A 20,740-nucleotide genomic window follows, 5' to 3' on the forward strand; every position below is an offset into this window, starting at 1 on the left:
AACAATTAGTTCATGCTTTCATGACCTCAAGGCTAGATTATTGTAATGCTCTACTGGGTGGTTGCCCTGCACGCTTAATAAACAAACTACAGCTGGTCCAAAACGCAGCAGCTCGAGTTCTTACCAGAACCAGGAAGTATGACCATATTGGCGCGGTTCTGTCAACATTGCATTGGCTCCCTATTAAACATCGTATACATTATAAAATATTGCGGATTATTTACAAAGCACTAAATGGTTTAGCTCCGCAGTACTTGAGCGAGCTCTTAACGCATAATAGTCCGTCACATCTATTGCGATCTCAAAATTCCGGCCAGTTGATAATACCTAGAATATCAAAATCGACTGATGGCGGTAGATCCTTTTCCAATTTAGCACCAAAACTTTGGAACAGTCTTCCTAACATTGTCCGGGAAGCAGACACACTCTGTCAGTTCAAATCTAGACTAAAAAGACATCTCTTTGGCCTAGCATACGCATTACACATTATAGAGTTCTATAACTCAATGTTAGGCTGCATAGATTAGGCCAGCCAGAACCGGGAACACTCCCTGATGTACTTGTTACATCATAAGAAGGATGGTGTCTACGCTAATATTAGTCTCTCTGTTTATCCCGAGGTTCACCGCAGTCCGCTGGATCCAGGCCATATCCGGATCTGATGAAGGACCAGTGCCTGGACACGATGACAACGCAGTCCTGAAGTGTCAACTAGTCTCTCCCCTGTGAAGGCCTCCTTCCCTTCCCTTTACCTCAGTACAGATAAGACGTTGTCGGGATAATTCCGGTTCACGTGGCCACGCCGAAGTGGTAAAAATTCTGTATTCAAAATTTTAATAATCCTGATCAGATCAGGAAAGGTCCAAGAGCTGGGGCTCAAACACGGGTCTCCCGTAGCACATGTTGGCGCACTTGCCCATGATGCTATCATGTGATATATTTGACTAAAAACTATAGGCTGATTAATACCTTTGGCTTATTCCAAATACTACAAAGTGCATACTTTGTCTTCAATAACAAATGTACATTATTAGATAAATAAAACTTAGCTATACTTTGTTCAAAATACTATTGTATACTATAATGTATTTTGAAAGTATACTTTCAATTAATTGTTACAATGATCATTTCCAGCACCCAGTTAAATTATACCTAAAATATATTTTTAATAAAGTGCAAATAAATACACTTTTAAAAAATAAACTGAATTTTCACTTCAAGTATATATTTTTAAAATATATTTTTAGAAAATATACTACAGTACAATTATTTATTTTAATTATTATACAATTTAAAGTGTGTTAAAAGTTTAATTGTTTAAATCGGTAAAAGCGTGATGATACCCCCATTTTCTTCAGTCGGGGGTAATAGCCTCTATTGTCTTTAGATGATTCGATTTAGTGGTCATCTCTAAGGCTGTGTGTAAGGTCAACACTTTTAAGGACTGTCAGCACCTTTAAGGACTGCCCATTGAATGCCTATACCCAGATTATTAACAATTCGTGCATTAAGTGTTTAAACTATATAAGTAATTTCAGGATTTTCTTGCAAATAATAATCGATTTGATCAGGCTCACACCTCTTTGTGTGTTTTATTTAGCTGGGGTGACTGGACAGATATCAAATGGTGTAATTCTGGATACTTGACAGCTTTCCAGCTGAGAGTTGAATCTTCCCAAGGAGATGGAGATGATACGGCCGCAGACAACATCAAGTGAGTGTGTGGTGCTATAAGATATAACATCTCTTACTCATCCTGGGTTTATTTAGCTATTTAAGGACTCAGTTTTCCCCCATCAATAGTTTAGTTAATATCACACTCGCAGTCGTGCTGCTGTTCAAGATTGCAGTGATAAAGCTGTCGGCTGCAGGTGATCATGTGACTGACATTCAATCCAACTGCACAATTACATATTTTATCATAATATTGTCACATCTGAATTTTTTCCAGGTTCAAATGCAGTGGCGGTGATGTGCTGGAGGGTTTCAGCCCAGACTGGGGCGACTGGGGCAACTGGAGTCCAACGTGTGAAGGAACGGGAATCTGCGGCATACAGACCCGGATAGATGAGCCACAGGGAAGCGAAGGAGACGACACCGCTCTCAATGACGTGCGCATGTTCTGCTGTGATTAAGGTGATGTAATCAAAAACTCAGACTGACACACTGCAGATCAACTAAATCTGTTTATTCTTTCAGGTTTAAGAGTGTGACAAGAACAGCAAGAAGATCAAATGTATTGTAATTATTCATCATACTATGATAAACTAACCAACCATGTCATACAACAGTTTTGTAATGTAAATCTGTAAAGTCAGCCAGTCATTATCACAAAATAAAGCCTAACTGGATGATCATGACATTTGCACCCCGCTTTTGAAGTTGAAATTATTTTATTCTTTCTTGTAGGTTAGTGATTCTTCTACACCACATCACTGGGACACATCATACAGGCACACGGTTTTTCCTACCACTGCTATGCTGATGACACGCAGCTCTTCCTCTCCTTTCAACCAGATGATCCCACAGTAGCTGCACGGGTCTCAAGCTGTCTGGCGGACATCTCCACATGGATGAAGGAACATCACCTGCAGCTCAACCTGGCAAAGACTGAGCTTCTCGTCCTCCCTGCCAATCCGTCTCTACAGCACGACTTCACCATCCAGCTAGAGTCATCATTAATCACCCCATCAAGATCGGTCAGAAATCTTGGAGTAACGTTTGATGACCAGCTGACCTTCACAGATCACATTTCAAAGACAGCTCGATCATGCAGGTTTGCACTGCACAACATCAGGAAAATCAGGCCTTTCCTAACTGAGCATGCAACACAACTTATCGTCCAGGCCCTGGTCATCTCTAGGCTTGACTACTGCAATGCTCTTCTGGCTGGACTTCCAGCATGTGCAACCAAACCCCTACAGATGATCCAGAATGCTGCAGCTCGTCTTGTCTTCAACGAGCCCAAGAGGGCCCACGTCACTCCTCTGTTCATCTCTCTGCACTGGCTACCTCTCGCTGCTCGCATCAAGTTCAAGGCACTGACGCTTGCTTACAGAACTATCACAGGCTCAGCTCCCTCCTACTTTCACTCACTCCTACGAGTCTACATCCCTACCAGACACCTACGATCGGTCAACGAGCGACGTCTCGTGGTTCCATCACAGAAAGCCACAAAATCACTTTCCAGAACATTCTCATTCACAGTTCCATGCTGGTGGAACGCTCTCCCCACCCTCATCCGGAATGCAGAATCCCTGACAACATTCAAAAGACAGCTGAAAACCAATCTCTTCCGTGAGCACTTATAACCTTATATAAAAAAAAAAAAAAATAAAAAAAAATTCCTTTCACTTTGAAACATCACTTATCAGGCTTATGCTACTCTGAATAATACCTGAACTTCGTATTTTGAGCACTTCTTGCGTTGTTGTTGCTTTTGCCTCTTTATGATGACTCGCTGAACTTTGTCCTAATTTGTAAGTCGCTTTGGACAAAGGCGTCTGCTAAATGACTAAATGTAAATGTAAATGTAAATGTCTTCTGAAGACTCCTGAACTTCTGCTGAAACGGTTGTCAAATATCAGCAATAAAGACTTTCTAAACAGAACCTTGTAGTTTCACATTGTTTTGCACAACACTTTACATCAGATCGTTCACTACATTAGTGCATGTGGCAGATGGTCTAAAGTGACTTATATTGCATTCAAAGTAATTGTCTTATCCGTTCATGCATTCCCTGAGAATGACTAATCTAAAGGAACACTACATTAAAGTGTAATATTGTCAAGTTACCGTAAACTTTTTGCCTTTCTAAAGATCTAAATGTTTGTTTGGCTAAAATGGCACAGTGGACATTCAGAAAATGATTTGACGTAAAACAAATTCAAACCTCATTTTAATACTTTAATATTTAAGACTGTAAACTCACTCCTGCAGTAAATATTACAAACTGTGCCAGAATCAAGAAGCAGTTATTAATCTGTATTCAAATACTGTTATAATCTGAGTTTATGTATGGATGGCTGTTGTTAAGAAGGCACAGCCAATAAGCACGCTCTTCACTGCGTGACGTCAGCCAGTGTGTGCCCGCTGAAGAGAGGTGAGCATTAAGTTTTCTGAGGCTGAACAATAGCGACCATTTTCCATAAAGTGGACATTCCCTTTTGTGAGTCATTGAAATATGTAAGTGTGATTTGCTGTATTTTTCAAGGTGACTCTATATTTGTTAGTCAAGTGATTTGACTTTATTGGTCTGTTATCGCTAGCTGGTTTACTCGCACGAGCACCTGGGTGTGCTCTTTGATACCAATCTTTCATTTGAAAGTCACGTGTCTAGTATCTGTAAAACCGCATTTTCCATCTTAAAAATATATCTAAACATGCGTTCATGACCTCAAGGCCCTGCACGCTTCATAAACTACAGCTAGTTCAAAACGCAGCAGCTCGAGTTCTTATCAGAACCAGGAAGTTCCACTTCACTGGCTCCCTATTACACATCATATAAATTTTAAAATATTGCTGATTACTTACAAAGCACTAAATGGTTTAGCTCCGCAGTACTTGAGCGAGCTCTTAACGCATTATAGTCCTTCACGTCTATTGCGATCTCAAAATTTCGGCCAGTTAATAATACCTAGAATATCAAAATCGACTGCTGGCGGTAGATCATTCTCCTATTTAGCACCAAAACTTTGGAACAGTCTTCCTACCATTGTCTGGGAAGCAGACACACTCTGTCAGTTCAAAGCCAGATTAAAGACACATCTCTTTGACCTAGCATTCACATAATACGTTATAGACTTCTATAATTCAATGTTAGGCTGCATAGATTAGGTCAGCCGGAACCGGGAACACTTCCCATAAATCCTGATGTACTCGTTACATCATACGAAGAATGGCATCTACGCTAATTTTAGTGTCTGTGTTTATCCCGAGGTTTTCCCGCAGCCTGCCGGATCCAGGCCGTATCCAGATCTGATGAAGGACCTTCGCCTGGACCCGATGACAACGCAGTGCTGAAGTGCCAACTAGTCTCTCCCTGTGGAGGATCCCTTTACCACTCTACAGATAAAGTGTTGTCGGGATAATTTCGGTTTCGCGTATCTACCCCGAAGTGATACAATTCTGTATCAAAATTTTAGACCAGACAAGATGTTTAAGGCTTGGTCTGTAGGGAATTCCAAACCTGCGCACATATATTCAAACGCACATAACTATAGAACCAATTCTTAATGCGCATGTGAACGCCATCAGTGTTTCTCACAGGTTCACGTTTAAAGTCTGTGTAGAGAGAACGATGTCGTCTTAGCGGCCTCTAATTTAATAACTAATGATCGTTGCGACGGAAGTGAATCAATCAAAACTAACTTTAGCTGGAAAATATCTTTATTCAAGAACCGCTATAAAGCCAAAACAATCTCTGTTACCTTAAATTATCCGTTTGTTGTAAAGCCGCTTTGAAACAATCTACATTGTTAAAAGCGCTATATAAATTAAGATGACTTGACTTGACTACATTGTTCTGTTCAAGTGTTACGCCTGCTGAGTTGCGGAGTTTAATCAGAAGTTCGGAGAAAATGACGTGAGATCAGATATACGGCAATGGAGGAAAAGAAGGAAGAAATGTGGTGCGTGTTATTATTGTAAATAAATGAGGCAAGGTGGGTTAAGGCCATATAGCACTCAGCTGGTGAGTAGTTTGGCATTTCAGATGTGATGGGCGGCCGATGTTGTGTGATCGCTCCAGAGTAGAGACCTGCGCGGGACACACTTTCCAGTCCCGCTCCCGCTGTGTTCAGTCCCGCTCCCGCAAAGATTTGTCATTTTTAATCCCACTCCCGCCCGCATCTGTGATATTATGTCCCGCTCCCGCCCGCAATGCCCGCAAGACGGCAGGCAGGATGTATGTTCACTTTTTGTCTCACGAAAGGTCTTGAAAAAAAATGCGATTTGTGTCCGTTGTATGTTAACACCTTTTGGCATTTATCGCAGCAGGCAAAAGGTAGTTGATTCCCCTCTCCATCATGCACAACCGAAAAAGACTGCCAAATGTCTGATTTGAGGTTTCGTGATATTTTTTTTGTAGTAAATGTGCCTTTCTTTAGAGAAGTGCTTATACATCTGAAGCGCTTAGGTCTATATCTGAAGCACTAGAGGTGCTCTTTTCCTCGTCCATGCTGTCTATTTTGAACTTGAAGCTTTCGAATTCGAACACGGAGCAGCGGAAAGGAATTGTCTCTAAACAAGTGTGCATGAGATTAGGCCCCGCCCTACCCCAAACGACAACATCCAAGTTTAGGCTGCTTAAAACGTTTTTATTGCTGCCAAACAGAATCTCCCTCACAACTACAAATTATGTACGCTACTTTAATCATTTATATATTTTACTTTACACTCATATTTAATTTGCGGGAGTGCAGCGTATCCTCCCCCCCGCCCGCACCCGCAAGTGCACCTTCATCATCCCGCCCTCTCCCGCAATGACCTTTCAAAATTTGTCCCGCGCCGCTCTGTTTTGCGTCGGGTCCCGCGGGAGTGCAGAACTCTACTCCAGAGGTTGTTGGAATATGGTGAATACCAGCGCGTGCGTCATTGCAGACTGTAAGTGTTTTTTCAGTCTAATAATCATTGTCTGATATGCGGTCAGATGCATCAATAAGATATTTCTTCAATTATAAAATGCTGCTATATTATGCCCTTATCACACGTTTGCCATGTCTCGCGCGTTCAGTCACGTGAAGTGATAATGACGCAGCACTTTGTTGTACGAATTGTAACAGAAACTAATTGAGTTTGTAAATTATTATAGAACCATACATTTATCCACGTTTGTCCAGCTGACCATATCACACAAACCCATCACGCACACGAAGCAGGCCTCACTGTTAATATCTCATCACATTAACCCTGTCAGGACCAGACAAAGATACCTACTAACATGTAACCGCCTGTTCGAGTTCCAATGTGATGGCATGGCATCTGAGGATCGACGTCTGAGGATATCTGAGAGGGGGTTCAGCGAAAAATCGGCAGCTGGCAGCAGGAAGTAGCTGCCACTGGCAGCAGGAAGTAGCTGCCGTTGACAGCCGGAAGCCCTGCCATATTAGGAGGGACCTGCCATTTCGTGGCAGCCAATCAGTATCGTCCAACATAGAAGCAACCAATCACATTTACCTGGAAGTCAAGCGAGAGCAGCCAATGGTGGCGCCGGCGAATCTTCAGTAATGGCGGCGGTATTTGGCTCGGTAAGTTCGTATATTATCAGATTAATAAATAATTGTTGCTCTGTACGTTGGAGTTTACCTTTTATGTTAGAGACAGTGTATCTGTGACTACTTAAGTTGAATTGGTTAATTTAATCATTTGTAGAAACGCAGCTTGTGCACCGTGTGCTCCTGGTTTGTGAGGGGATATCATTAACTTCAAATACTAACTTACGTTACCATTATCATTAAATATTAGCGTTTGTTAACATGTTAACTTAATCTATTGATTAGAATAAAGCTCATGCTGATTTATTGGAATTGACAAGCTCAGCCTTGATGATACACGTGCAACGCTAACAAAACATATCCCAAATTATCTAACTTATGTTTTAATACAAAACACCATTTTAATCAACATTAACGTTACTTCACCATATTCTAAACTTCTGTTTTTTTGTAGTTTCACCAAGTTCACCACAGCCTGTCACAGATTGCTGGGGATGGACAAACATATGTGCCAGGAAGGAGACCCCAGATTTCCAGTTGCAAAACCAACCAAACTCACTGGTATGTTTTCACATAATGAACATAATGTTCAAATGTATTATATCCTGTCTTGATCAAAGCAGGCAAAAGGCATTCTGTTTTTTATCTTTTTATTTTTTTTTATACAAATTCTAGATTGTATCGAAAATTTGACATTTCAGTGTCTGTTTATTTTCTTAGTTTGATCATGTTTTGGATGGGACCCAATCACCAGATGAGACCAGAATATATATATTATTTAAATTATTTTATATATATCTATTCAAAATATACTGGAACTGTTCACTTTTTCCATATAACTTTCACCCCCAGTTTCACAGACAAGGCTCAAACTAGTCCCAGACTAAAATGCATGTTTAACTGAAAGCAAATTACACTTGTGTCTCTTAAAATATCAGTGCCATTGTTTCTTTTAAGATTCACAACAGTAATGTTTTTTCTAAGGCATATTTATAAAAGTCCTAATTGCACTAAGGCCTAATCCTGGCATAATCTAAACCCTATCTGTGAAACCGGGCTTCAAAGTTTTACATATTAGTCCAGTGGTTCAGTTCAACGCTTTGTTCTCTGGCTTTAGATAGGCATAGACAGTGGCATTTAAAAAATAAATTACACCTGCTCCCTAGTTCAGGTATGCTACTGTCTACTGCTGCAACATGGCTAAGTGGTTCAACACAGAGTTCATCTCTCTCTTTCTCTCGTGTGTATAAAATAACTAACTTTTTCCCCCTTCTTTTTAAGCTCAATTGCAATAAAGATGGATCTTGGAAGCTTGTTAAAAATAAGGTATTGATTTCATGTTACAACAATTTTGATTTCTTTACTATCTTTAGTGTATAAATAAAATGTTAGTTTTTCCATTTAGATTTTTTTTTTCCAGGATGTTCCAGCTCAGTTGGGATCTGTGGACTGCAGTGTATTCATGCTAATGGTAAGTTATTACGGTGGTTTTGTTTCCCCATAACATTTATTTTACGGATAACCCAACATCCATAATAATTATCAAAAGACATCAGGCTGATCCCAATGAATTTTGTTTTTCAGGTGTGTGTGTGTGTGTGTGTGTGTGTGTGTGTGTTAAGGTTAGTGATGTCACTAGCCCAGGAGGAAGCTTGTGTAGTCCCCACCAGTTGTTTGTTGTAGTCCTTAAAGTGATTTCTGTAAAAAAAAAAAAAAAAAAAGTCTCCCTTTGCTTTGAACTTTTATCGTCGTAACTTATTCATATTGCAGATATTGTTTATGCTCTGACAGCAACATTACTCTAAAGTTTCTTTCTTTCTTTTTCTAACATCTGTCTTTCTTTATTTTCTTTCTTTTTCTAACGTCTGTCTGTATTTCTTTTATTTCTTTTCTTTCTTTCTAACTTATCTATCTTTTTCTAACATCTGTCTTTCTTACTAATCTTAAGGTTACAGGGGTTAAACACTATGTGATCTGATTCACAGAATTGTACTTTTATGTGTATTTCTTTAAAGTGAACATTATCTGTACTACTTTTGGAGGAACTGCGATTCCATTGTGTTTTTGTGTGTGTGTGTTGAATGCTCTGTGCAGGTCTTGTGATATGCAGCAGCTGACCCCAAGACGCCTTTCTACGACCTCCGAGGTCATCACCGGACCATCTTGGACTCGGATGACAATGTCGACTTACCCTCCTATCTATCCATAAGTGTAGAATTGTTTTAACTTTGTTCTTTTGCCAATGAGAAGTAGCCAACCTGTATTTACTGATGTCAATCATGCCCTTGGAAATGGTATAACTGGTGTGAGATTTTGTGTACAGTAGAGTCTCTGGCCTGCGACCCCGTGAGACGCCTGGCTCTACCGATGAAACTATTCTTCAGTAAATTTTTACTTATTTGATTGAACCTCATGACTCCTGGTCTTCTTTCATCATATCTGGTCCTGGGTCTTTAAGCTGTTATCCCCTAACACTAGAAACATTGTAAATCATGTTAAACCATGCTAGAACATTGTAAAACGTTTTCAAACTTTCTTTTTCAAGCCAACTTAGTTTTTTATGAACTTTAACATCTAGTTCAGAATTGTTCATTCTGATTTCAGAACAACAAATATCAAGCCTGTTTTCAAAGTTACAGCTGTTTTATAAAACAAAGACAAGAATGTATTGAAATACTACAAATGTAAAACTGAACTTAAATGATAGCAAAATATGTTTTTTAAATAAAGGTCATTGAGAACATTTTTTTTTTTTCTTTTAGACATGACTTTCATTATTTGTTTAATGAATGTTTATGTACGTTTAATAAATATACAATATTATTATATAGGCATTCATTTATGTATACATTTCATTTTTTGACAAACATGTACACAAATTATATTTATACACGTACAAATTCATAATTTCAAGTGTAGCTTAATGTTTGTTTTTTTGTACTGTCTATGATCTTCGTTACTTAATTTATATTTGATAAACCTTTTTAAACCAATTACAAAATAATTACAAATTTAAGTAATTTATTTAAATAAGTACTAAAATGATATATATACATTGATATAATAATTTATTTGCCTTGCTAAAAGCGGCATCCACCTCCGACTTCCGGTTATTAGCGGCAGCTGACGTCAGCTGCCAGTGGCAGCTACTTCCTGCTGCCAGCTGCCGATTTTTCGCTGAACCCCTACTGGGATATCTGCACCCTCCTTCCATTAAGTGGACTTTCTATGGAATACTTTGGACTTGTTAAGACGGAGTACTCTTATTAAAGGTCCCGTTCTTCGTGATCCCATGTTTCAAACTTTAGTTAGTGTGTAATGTTGCTGTTAGAGCATAAATAATATCTGTAAAATTATGAAGCTCAAAGTTCAATGCCAAGCGAGATATTTTATTTAACAGAAGTCGCCTACATCGAACGGCCCGTTTGGACTACATCCCTCTACTTCCTTCTTTAATGACGTCACTAGAACAGTTTTTTGACTAACCTCCGCCCACAGGAATGCTCCCTCAACTCTACCGAAATTCGTTTATGTACTTGCGCACTGCTTATAACTTACTGTGTTTACTAAACAATACCTGTTCCATCTCTATGCAGCACTCTGACTCTGTAGGCATTATTGTCCGACTCGAAATAAACACAGTAAAGGTCCTTTCACACTGGACGCGATTTTGACGCACGAATAATTCGCGCCATGGTTTTATTTTTTGATCAGCTGTTTGTGTAATGAGTGCTTCCACACCGAACGCGAATGTGCTGCGGCGAAAAAAACAATTAAATTTTTTTCGCTTCGATGTCGATTTTTTTTTTTTTACTTTTGCGGCGACAGAAAAGGCTTCAGCCAATCGCATACTACTAGGACAATGATTGTGTGGCGTAGCATTGCCAACCAACTCAGTTATCACGACTGTGAGTATGTTGTGTGATAGTTTTCGTCGTTGTATAGTCCTGTGCTGTGTTGGCTAGAAGGCTAAACTACATTTGGGATAGAAAGCTAATCGTCAAATATAGAGATAGAGACCGTGTTTACGCAGCTCATGTGATGGGTTTTGACGCGAACTATTCGCACACGAACTATTCGCTTTTTCGTTACGCATCCGGTGTGAAAGGGCCTTTACTGAGAGTTTCTGATGTTATCATCATTCCGTGAGATGAGATTGTCCTGGGAGACTGAGCGCGAGCTCGTGAAGCTCCGCCCCCTGTGTCGTCCAGCAGCAGCTTATTTGCATTTAAAGGGCACACACTAAAACAGCGCATTTTTCTGAGCCCCAAAAAATGACAATTTAAACATGCTGTAAAAAATTATCTGTTGGGTATTTTGAGCTGAAACTTCACATACACACTCTGGGGACATCAGAGACTTATTTTACATCTTGTGAAAAGGGGCATAATACGGGACCTTTAAGACCACTTCATTGCCTTATCTCAACATCATTGTGTCTTTTGAATCAAAAGCAGGTTGTTTTATTGTTTGGTTATTTTGCGTAGGCCTACGCTGTTTTATTGTGACATATTTACATTTTGTTGACATTGTGAGAAAATAATTCATTCTTTTATTTGACCAATTAATACATTGAGTGAATTTGACTCATGGCTTCTTTACTCCTCTCCTAGTTACTGGACATTAATGGTGTAAATAATCCTATAAAGTGATTTAGAACCATAATAGCAATCAGTGCAAACTACAGCCTTCAATACACTGGCCATGGTCTTGGCTAAGCCAAAAATAAATGACCCGGCAGCGCCAGGGCTGAAACATCCTCACCATGTCCTCCAGTAAAATGTAAAACATACAAATGACAATAGCCAATTCTGGCTCCATAGCTGTTTACTCAATTATATCAAATGAATTATCAGGATGGCAGCTGTCCTCTTGCACAGTTGCTTGGCGCTAGGAGCGGTAATCGGGAACACCTGGTTACACAATTTGGAAATCCTACGAGGGCTACATGGTGCAGCCTTCCCATTGGGACACAGCTACAGTCTTTTATGTCCTTAAACACACACACTTCTGCTCCTTCTCATTGGTAAGACTAGTGCAAATATTACAAATAGGTTGTTAAACTAATATTAGCTACTAATAAGTTTTACCTCAAACCACCTGACAAGTGAAGCCACACAATGGTGACGAAGGAGTTAAGATGAAGTTTATAAGAAAGAAAAACCTGTGGCTTTTAACTCTGGTTTCACTAGCTATTTGAGTAAATGAAAACATAATATATTTAAATGTGAATTTTCCATCCACCACCAAACTCTTGGCCACCTTTTTTAAAAAATAAAAATGCAGTCGTCACCGGCGCGCAATAACTTATGGGGTAGGATAGGCCGCTAAGGATCCTTTTATGTATCCTTCCTTTCATGTGGAAACAAAGGGTGCTTTTGGCGTCACTTTTGAATCAGGGTAGCCTTTGTTGCACCGCAGTGACGCAACCGGTCTTCAAATGCAACCTTCAGAGGATGCAGCCTTCACAATTGGGACACAGCTTGTGGTTCTACTTCTAGAGCCTTAAAAGGAAATCAGCCATCTTGGTTGAATTTACTGGAGTTCAAGGACATGAAAAGGTGAAGATTAGAACCTAACTTCAGTGGGAAACAACAGGAGTATAAAAAAAACTGATGAGTTGATTGCCTCTTTGGATACTGATACATCATTAAACCCCCGATGCCTAGAGCTGAGGAAAATAAACCCCAAGTGAAAGACAACAAGCCTAGAGTTGACAACTCCTTTGACCCAAAGCGTGATTATCTGCTGTATATATATACACCTCTTAATTCGTTGATTGGGTTGATTATCTGAATGTACTCCACAGGTGTTTAATTAGGTTTAATTATCTGAACGTGCTCCCGAACTTTGTTAATAAAACATAATTTCTTAACATGCCAAATATGGGTTGATCTTTGAGTATTATGATTGGATGGAATGGAAATTGTGGTTAATGATTCTTGTGTATAAATATGAGGCTTCTTCCTCATGGTATTATACTGTCTCTGCTTTATCATTTTCTGCAGATAGTCTATCTAAAAATTAATATAACGCAGTATTCAGGCCAGTGCTGTAGCAATGCATCACTTCTTTTCCATGATGTTTTCACTGCTAGCCATTATTGGGCATGTGAGCGGTCAGTCCACAGAAGGTCCTTCTGAGCGGAGCTTCGACAGACCTTACAGATCTGAGCTGACGGTGTCGAACGGAATGAGTTGGGGATCGTGGGGGCCTGTGGACATGTGTCCAAGTGGAAAGTTTGCCACAGGGTTTAGTCTGAAGGTAAGTTGAGTATTGACTCTATTTTGCTAATATGGGGGTGGATGAGCGATTCAAATTTTGAAAACTGGAGTTTCTGTTTGTCGTTTAATTCCAGTTTTCTAAAGTGTATGTGTAATACTAAAGAGCATTAAGATAAATGTTACTATGGGTTGGGTCAAGGTTACCTCTTTCAAATGGAAGATTGTCTTGTTCTTTTAAGGTGGAAACTCCTCTTGTTTTTGGTGGTGATGATACAGCGCTCAATGGGATTCGTCTTTACTGTGTCGATCAGTCCAAAGACTCAAGTCGCTACACCTCAATTGAGTCCAACGTAGGAGGGTAATGCACTCCGATTATTAACAATTCTTGCATTAAGTGTTTAAGCTATTTAAGTAAATTGAGGATTTTCTTGAATGATAATTGATTTGATCAGGCAACCTTTGTGTGTTGTCTTCAGGTCGGGTGAGTGGAGAGATAAGCGAGTGTGTTCTTCTGGATTCTTGACAGCTTTCCGGCTGAAAGTTGAATCTTCCCAAGGATCTGGAGATGATACGGCCGCAAACAATATTGAGTGTGTAGTGCTATAAGTTATAACATCTCTTACCCAGTGTATACCTCTTACACAATCTCTGACCCATCCTGTTTTTATTTAGCTATTTAAGGATTCAGTTTTCCCCTATCAATAGTTTAGTTAATATCACACTCGCAGTCGTGCTGCTGTTCAAGATTGCAGGCCATTGGCTGCAGGTGATCATGTGACTGACATTCAGTCTAACAGCACAATTACATATTTTATCATAATATTGTCACATCTGAATTTTTTCCAGTTTCAAATGCAGTGGAGGTGATTGGGTGTACGGTGATGGCATACACTGGGGCGACTGGGGCAAGTGGAGTCCAACGTGTGAAGGAACAGGAATCTGCGGCATACAGACACTGGTAGAACCGTCACAGGGAAGCGAAGGAGACGACACCGCTCTCAATGACGTGCGCATGTTCTGCTGTGATTAAGGTGATGTGATCACAATCAAAAACTCAGACTGACACACTGCAGATCAACTAAATCTGTTTATTCTTTCAGGTTTAAGAGGGTGACAAGAACAGCAAGAAGATCAAATGTATTGTAATTATTCATCATACTATGATAAACTAACCAACCATGTCATACAACAGTTTTATAATGTAAATCTGTAAAGTCAGCCAGTCATTATCACAAAATAAAGCCCAACTGGATGATCGGACATTTGCACCCCGCTTTTGAAGTTATCTTATTCATTCTTGTCGGTTAGTGATTCTTCTGAAGACTCCTGAACTTCTGCTGAAACTGTCAAATATCAGCAATAAAGACTTTCTAAACTGAAACTTGTAGTTTCGCATTGTTTTGCACAACACTTTACATCAGATCGTTCACTACATTAGTGCATGTGGCAGATGGTCTAAAGTGACTTATATTGCATTCAAAGTAATTCTTATCCATTCATTCCCTGAGAATGACTAGCGTAATCTACAGGAACATTACATTAAAGTGTAATATTGTCAAGTTACCATCCTTTTTTTGCCTTTCAAAAGATATGAATGTTTGTTTAGCTAAAATGGCACAATGCACATTCAGAAAATGATTTGATGTAAAACAAATTCAAACCTCATTTTAATGTCTGAAGACTGTAAACTCACTCCTGCAGTAAATATCACAAAGAGTGCCAGAATCTAGAAGCAGTTATACATTTGTATTAAACTGTTATAATCTGAGTTTTTTGTTATGTTTGGATGGCTGTTTTATGTTTCAGTTCTGTGCCTCAGTTTTCTGTTTCATTTGGTCTTCTAGGCAGGTTACAAATGGTTGAAGGGTGTTTTCACACTGGCAGTTTAGTTCAGAACGGGACACAGTTCATGCAGACCCGGGTGCGCACTGGGGTACCGAACCCGAGACTACCTGGAGGAGGTGATCTGGGTTCGGTTGCACTTGAACCGTGTCACGGTTCGTGTGAATGTGAAAGCAACATGGATTCGTGTGCATGCTCGTTCAGGAAGTAAAGTAACATATGCATGCGTTTTAGCTGATTATGATGCATTTAGTTAAATAACAAGCATGTAAGGGATGATAGTGTTGATGATTTACCTTGGATACGAGCGAGAGTGAGCCTGCAGTGTATTTGTGCATAGCGCGTGGAATCAGGACAACAAATTCATGGAAATCCACCAAGTCCTTTGCTTGTTCTCACAACCTTTTGCTATGCAGGCAATTACCATGTTTACTGTAACTGTAGTTGTAACTTCTCAAACTCAACACAATCCAAAAGCGAAGATACCCGGTGCAGGTCATATGTTGATGGAAGTTGGGGGGTTTCAGTTGTTGTTTCACTTTAGCACAATGTGGGCAGTGGGCAGGTCTAAAGGACCTGTATAGGAGAGTAAGGCCGCTCTACCATGAGTCATAGGGGCTCACCATGGACAAGTGACAGTACCCCTCTCTGCCTCCCAACTATGTTGGTCAAATAGTAGATGTCAACTCGGCAGCAGGAGTTGACAGCTGTTGTAGAGCATTGGAACGTCTTTCTAGTTGGTTTACCACAGCTTTCTTGGTGGGTGGATGATCCTTTGCGGGACAACAGTCAGCGAGTATCAGGCCAAGTTAGTAGGCTACTGTGGGGCGATCCTGCATTGCTCTTGACTGTTGTGCTTGCACTCCGTCTGATTCAGTGGAGTAGGCACTTGGTACTATAGCATGCATGGAAAGTCTTATACATATTCAGCGACTGGCAAATCGGGAGCCCTTGTACTCAAGGTCTGTCGTTGCTCGACAGGACATGAATGCAAGGCAGGCGCGGTCAGGTCGACATTCTGCAACGGCCTCTTCTTCTCTGACATTGGCGTGCTGGAACATCAGAAGTCTTGGGGTGCACTCCGACCTCAACAGTGCTTCTCCGAAATCAGCCATCATTGATTGCGAACTATCTCACCTCAGAGTGGATATTGCTGCTATAAGCGAGACTTGGCTGTTGGGAAGTGGCTCGGTGCGCGAGAGGAACTACACCATTTTCTGGTGTGGTCATCCAGACGACCATCATCCGATGCATGGAGTCGGCTTTGCTGTGCGGAACACCCTGCTGTCCACCGTCTCTCAACCAACTGCTTGCTCACCACGCCTAATGTACCTGCGATGTCACACTCGGCTGGTTTTCTCACTCTCCTCTCTGCCTATGCACCCACTCTTGACGCGACCCCTGAGGACAAGTACGCCTTTTATGCCCACGTTAGCAAAGTCATTCGTTCCGTCCCGGCCAGGGGGGATTTAACGCCAGAGTTGGAGGGGATGTCACTGACTGGAGGCCAAACTTGAGTCATTTTGGGATTGGTAGCATCAATGACAACGGCCAACGTCTCTTCGAGTTGTGCGCTGCTCATGGCCTATGCTTACCGGGTTCCTTCTCATCTGAGCTATCAGATCTAAGGTTACCTGGATGCACCCCCGGTCCAAACACTGGCACCAACTTGATCACATTATTGTCAGGAGGCGCCAACTCAATGCTGTCAAGAGGTACAGGAGTATGCACTCTGCAGACTGTGACACCGACCATGCCCTTGTCCGCTGCACTCTAAGGCTATGTTCACACTTAGCGTCTTTTTTCAAACTGCCAGCGTCTGTTCTACATTATAACCCTATGGAGTAAACCGTTTTTTCAAAAAAGTCCTGAGCGCTTTTTTAGACGCCACCGCCGGCGTCTTTTTCTGCAGCTCAGAGCGTCTTTTTAAGTTGAAAAAAGTTCAACTTTTCTGAAAAGAACGCCCTACGTCAAGCGCCTTTTTGACAGCTGACCAATGACAAGCGAGTAGCGAGACCTGTCGTTTCCATAACAACAAGAACAACTGTCTGTCGTGCACCCACAAACGTCTTTGTGAACCGACATTCTCCTCCCCGGTAACTTCAGAAGCCAACGCAAGAGCCAACTTTCTCTTTCTCGACATTTTTTGCATCACACAGCACTAGGCTACTGTTGCAGCTCTTGTTATAGCAGCCCGGTCTCACCCCAAAACGTCATATACTTAAGCCGCCTTTCCACTGCGCACGACATTCGCATTCGATTGTCGCATTTTGCCCCCTGGTGTCAGTCGCACGGAACTTTGAAATTGGTCGTGATGCAACCGTTACCCTCCGCTGTTCACAATGGTAAAATTAATGATTTTAATGAATGTAATGCATGCATGAATATATCCACACAAAACAAATGACCCTCAATACATCTTATATATAAAAAACTGTCGATTTTATAGAGCTAATCAATATAAATATAGACCCTTTTACTGTTTGTACACAATGATGCCGTATGCGCGCGCACATTGGCAACGGAAGTATGGCGAGAATCAACAGCGTGTCAAGCTACGCGAGCGGATTAAACAACAGACGCAAGCATTTTTTATTATGTCCTCGCTCCAATCAACACGTTTAATCGCCTGCAGCCACTCTTCTGAAACGGCCGTGATCCTGTCGGAATAATATAAAACTTAAGCCCCTTGGTGGAATATCGATTAGGGCAACCGTAAACGCAACAACCAGACATTTTGATGCTGGGAAACTGTTTTGATAAACTTTCGGAGTTGCTAACACGTTAGAGCCAGTGGGGAGAAACACCACTTCCGTTGCCAAAATGCGCGCGCAGCTATTTGATCACGTGGGCTGTAAAAGGGTCTATTGATTTAATAATGATACAAATATTTTTTTCAGCCATAATTATTAATAACCGTCATTTTGCAGGAATAGCGTTTACATTAAAGTATTAAAATATTGGTAATTCTAGCTTCACGCTCATAGTTTTGATTAGAATACATCACATCCGGTCGATCGGTCGCATACGGTCTAGCCGCAGAAGTTCAGATATTTCAACGCATCCGAAGCTCAAATCGGATCCGAAATTTCCGCATACGCATATGATCGGAACTCCCCGCAGCTCCCGTACGTCTCTCCATAGGAAATGAATGACTTCCGGTCCGACGGCTGTCGTTTGTCGTTTGCAGTGGAAAGGCGGCTTTACGCGTCTTGACCATGCGTCAACATACGACGAAAAGGGTACCCCTTTAACGTCAATATGAGACGCAGACAGAAGCGCACCAGCAGCGCCTCCTAGCGATACCCTAACGCATACCTAAACCTACCCATAACCCGAATCGTCACATATGGACGTTATGGGGGTACCCTTTTCGTCGTATGTTGACGCATGGTCAAGACGCGTCAGTATATGCGCCAGCCACAAAAGACGCGCTCTGCTGCTATTTGTAACCGAACGCTGCCAGCGGTTTTTTTTGCTAAAAAAACGCCGTTGTCAACTTTTTCTTGTCAAAAAAGACGCTAAGTGTGAACATAGCCTAAAACTCACCCCAAAGAAGTTTCACAGTGCCACTCCAAAGCCCACTCCAAAGCTAAACATTGAACTGATGCGGGAACAATACGTGGCATGTTTCCATGTGCGTATGGAGGGGCTTCATGTCAGAGTTGACGGCACTCCTGAAAACACCTGGACCGAGCTGAGAGGTTCCATGACGGAGGCTGCATCTGAGGTCTTCAGCCTTTGTAGAAGGAAACAGCCGGATTGGTTTCTTGCAAGCTCTGCTACTATGCTCCCAGCCCTAGATGTCAAGCGTGCTGCCCGCCTCAGTGCTCTCCAAGACAGAAACGACTCCACCATCGCTCACTATCGTAAGGCCAGGAATAACGTCAAGCATCTTACATGCCTGGTCTACAAGAAGTACTGGTAGGACCACAGTGAAAAGGTAGAACGGTGTGCAAGTTTTGGGGACATACACGGCATGTAAAGCAGCATCAATGAGGCACTGAGTCCTACAGTGCCGTCGTCAATGATCTCCCAGGCTAGCTTGGTAGAGGGGTCGAGCATTACAGCTTGCTGTATGGCACTCCTGTGGATGCCGACTTGAACGTTGTTTCTGCTGCTGTACCACAACTACCTGTCCTCAACGAGCTGGATGCGGAGATCTCAACAATGGAAATCGAGCATGCGATTGCAGCTCTGAAGAATAACAAGTCACCGGGCAGCGATGGAATTCCAGCTCAGCTGCTGAAGTGTGGCGGGGCAGTGCTGGTCAGGCAGCTTCACTGCTTGTTTCGATGCTGTTGGCAGAACAAATGCATCCCTAGCGAACTCAAGAATGCTAACATCGTCACTCTTTATAAAAATAAGGGTGACAGGCAGGACTGCAACAACTACCGAGGTATCTCGCTCCTTAGCCTTCTGGGAAAATGCCTTGCCCGTGTAATCCTCCCAAGACTGCAGCGCGTTTCTGACCAGGTGCTGACGGAGAGTCAGTGCGGCATCCGTGCTGGTCGCTCGACCTTGGACATGATTTTTTTTCGGTATGCGTAAAACAGCAAAAGTGTGTGGAACAGCAACGCCCATTGTACATGGTGTTTGTCGATCTGACTAAGGCTTTCGATCATGTGAGTCGCTCTGGTCTCTTCCACGTTCTGCAGCGACTCGGGTGTCAAGATTCAAGATTCAAGATTCAAGAACTTTATTTGCCATTTGTGCTTACACACATAGGAACTCTTGTGCGGTTATTGCTCAGAAAGTCAAGTCAAGTTTAAAAAGACACACAAAAAAGACATAAATCTATCTATAAAACATATACATTTAAAATTGCATAAAACCCATTAAAAGTGTAAATTTGCATTGTAAATTGCACAAGTATGTAGCATATTGCACAGGCCCCAGAGACAACATAATATAATATGATATATTATGGTGCAAAGTTGCGTAATAAATAAATAAATAAATAAAATATAATGCATAAGTATATTGCACAGGCCCTAGAAACAGTAGTTCATTTTGTTTTTGCCAAGAGTCTCACTGTGGCTGGGAAAAAGCTGTTATAAAAGCGTGTTCTATTTGTGATAATGCTGTCCGCTCGTTTGTGCCTGAGATTGTATGTACAGTTTTTGTATGTGAGCAGGGAGTGAGCTGGATGTAATGTGTCTCTAATAATTCTCTCTGCTCTTTTCTGACAGCGCTGTGTGTAAATTGTATCCATGGAGGGGAGTTCTGTTCTAATAATCCTCTCTGCAGTCTTTATGACTCTTTGCAGAGCCTTCCTCTCTGTCTGTGTGGTGTTTCCATACCATACAGTGATGCCTGTAGTGAGGATGCTCTCTATCAGTCCTTTGTAGACCTGGGTGAGAGGGCGACAGTGCAGACCAGCTTTTCTGAGCAGCCTGATGAAATACAGTCTCTGCTGGGCTTTTTTCACTGTGGCAGCAGTGTTCAAGGTCCAGTTCA

The 20,740-nt window shown here is 41.4% G+C and overlaps 2 protein-coding genes and 1 long non-coding RNA gene across 13 annotated transcripts in view; 2 read left to right on the forward strand and 1 right to left on the reverse strand.

The window, feature by feature from the left end:
• LOC309476892 (vitelline membrane outer layer protein 1-like) overlaps positions 1-14,819 on the forward strand; it is a 121,836-nt gene extending 107,017 nt beyond the window's left edge. Inside the window, exons 2-6 of one of the 5 annotated variants that reach the window (XM_082140045.1) lie at positions 13,348-13,478; positions 13,678-13,796; positions 13,915-14,028; positions 14,285-14,469; positions 14,539-14,813. In XM_082140045.1, coding sequence (XP_081996171.1) covers positions 13,348-13,478; positions 13,678-13,796; positions 13,915-14,028; positions 14,285-14,468 — 548 coding nt within the window. In that variant the 3' untranslated portion in view covers position 14,469; positions 14,539-14,813. Of the gene's footprint in view, positions 1-1,951; positions 2,142-13,086; positions 13,479-13,677; positions 13,797-13,914; positions 14,029-14,284; positions 14,475-14,538 lie in introns of those variants that run through there. The other 4 variants (XM_082140047.1, XM_082140043.1, XM_082140042.1 and 1 more) reach the window with 4 other exon arrangements.
• The window catches only part of LOC309476885 (vitelline membrane outer layer protein 1-like), a 72,151-nt gene that overhangs the window by 25,071 nt on the left and 26,340 nt on the right, over positions 1-20,740 (reverse strand). The gene's annotated exons all lie outside the window — the stretch shown is intronic.
• On the forward strand, positions 8,514-9,578 carry LOC309476920. 2 transcript variants are annotated; one of them, XR_014198417.1, is made up of 3 exons: positions 8,514-8,540; positions 8,620-8,685; positions 9,309-9,578. It is a non-coding gene; the product is annotated as an uncharacterized lncRNA (long non-coding RNA). The 2 variants fall into 2 exon arrangements; XR_014198418.1 differs by having other exon boundaries at positions 8,635-8,685.

Source organism: Leuciscus leuciscus (assembly GCF_965113295.1).
Source record: "Leuciscus leuciscus genome assembly, chromosome: 16".
In the NCBI taxonomy this organism is placed as follows: domain Eukaryota; kingdom Metazoa; phylum Chordata; class Actinopteri; order Cypriniformes; family Leuciscidae; genus Leuciscus; species Leuciscus leuciscus.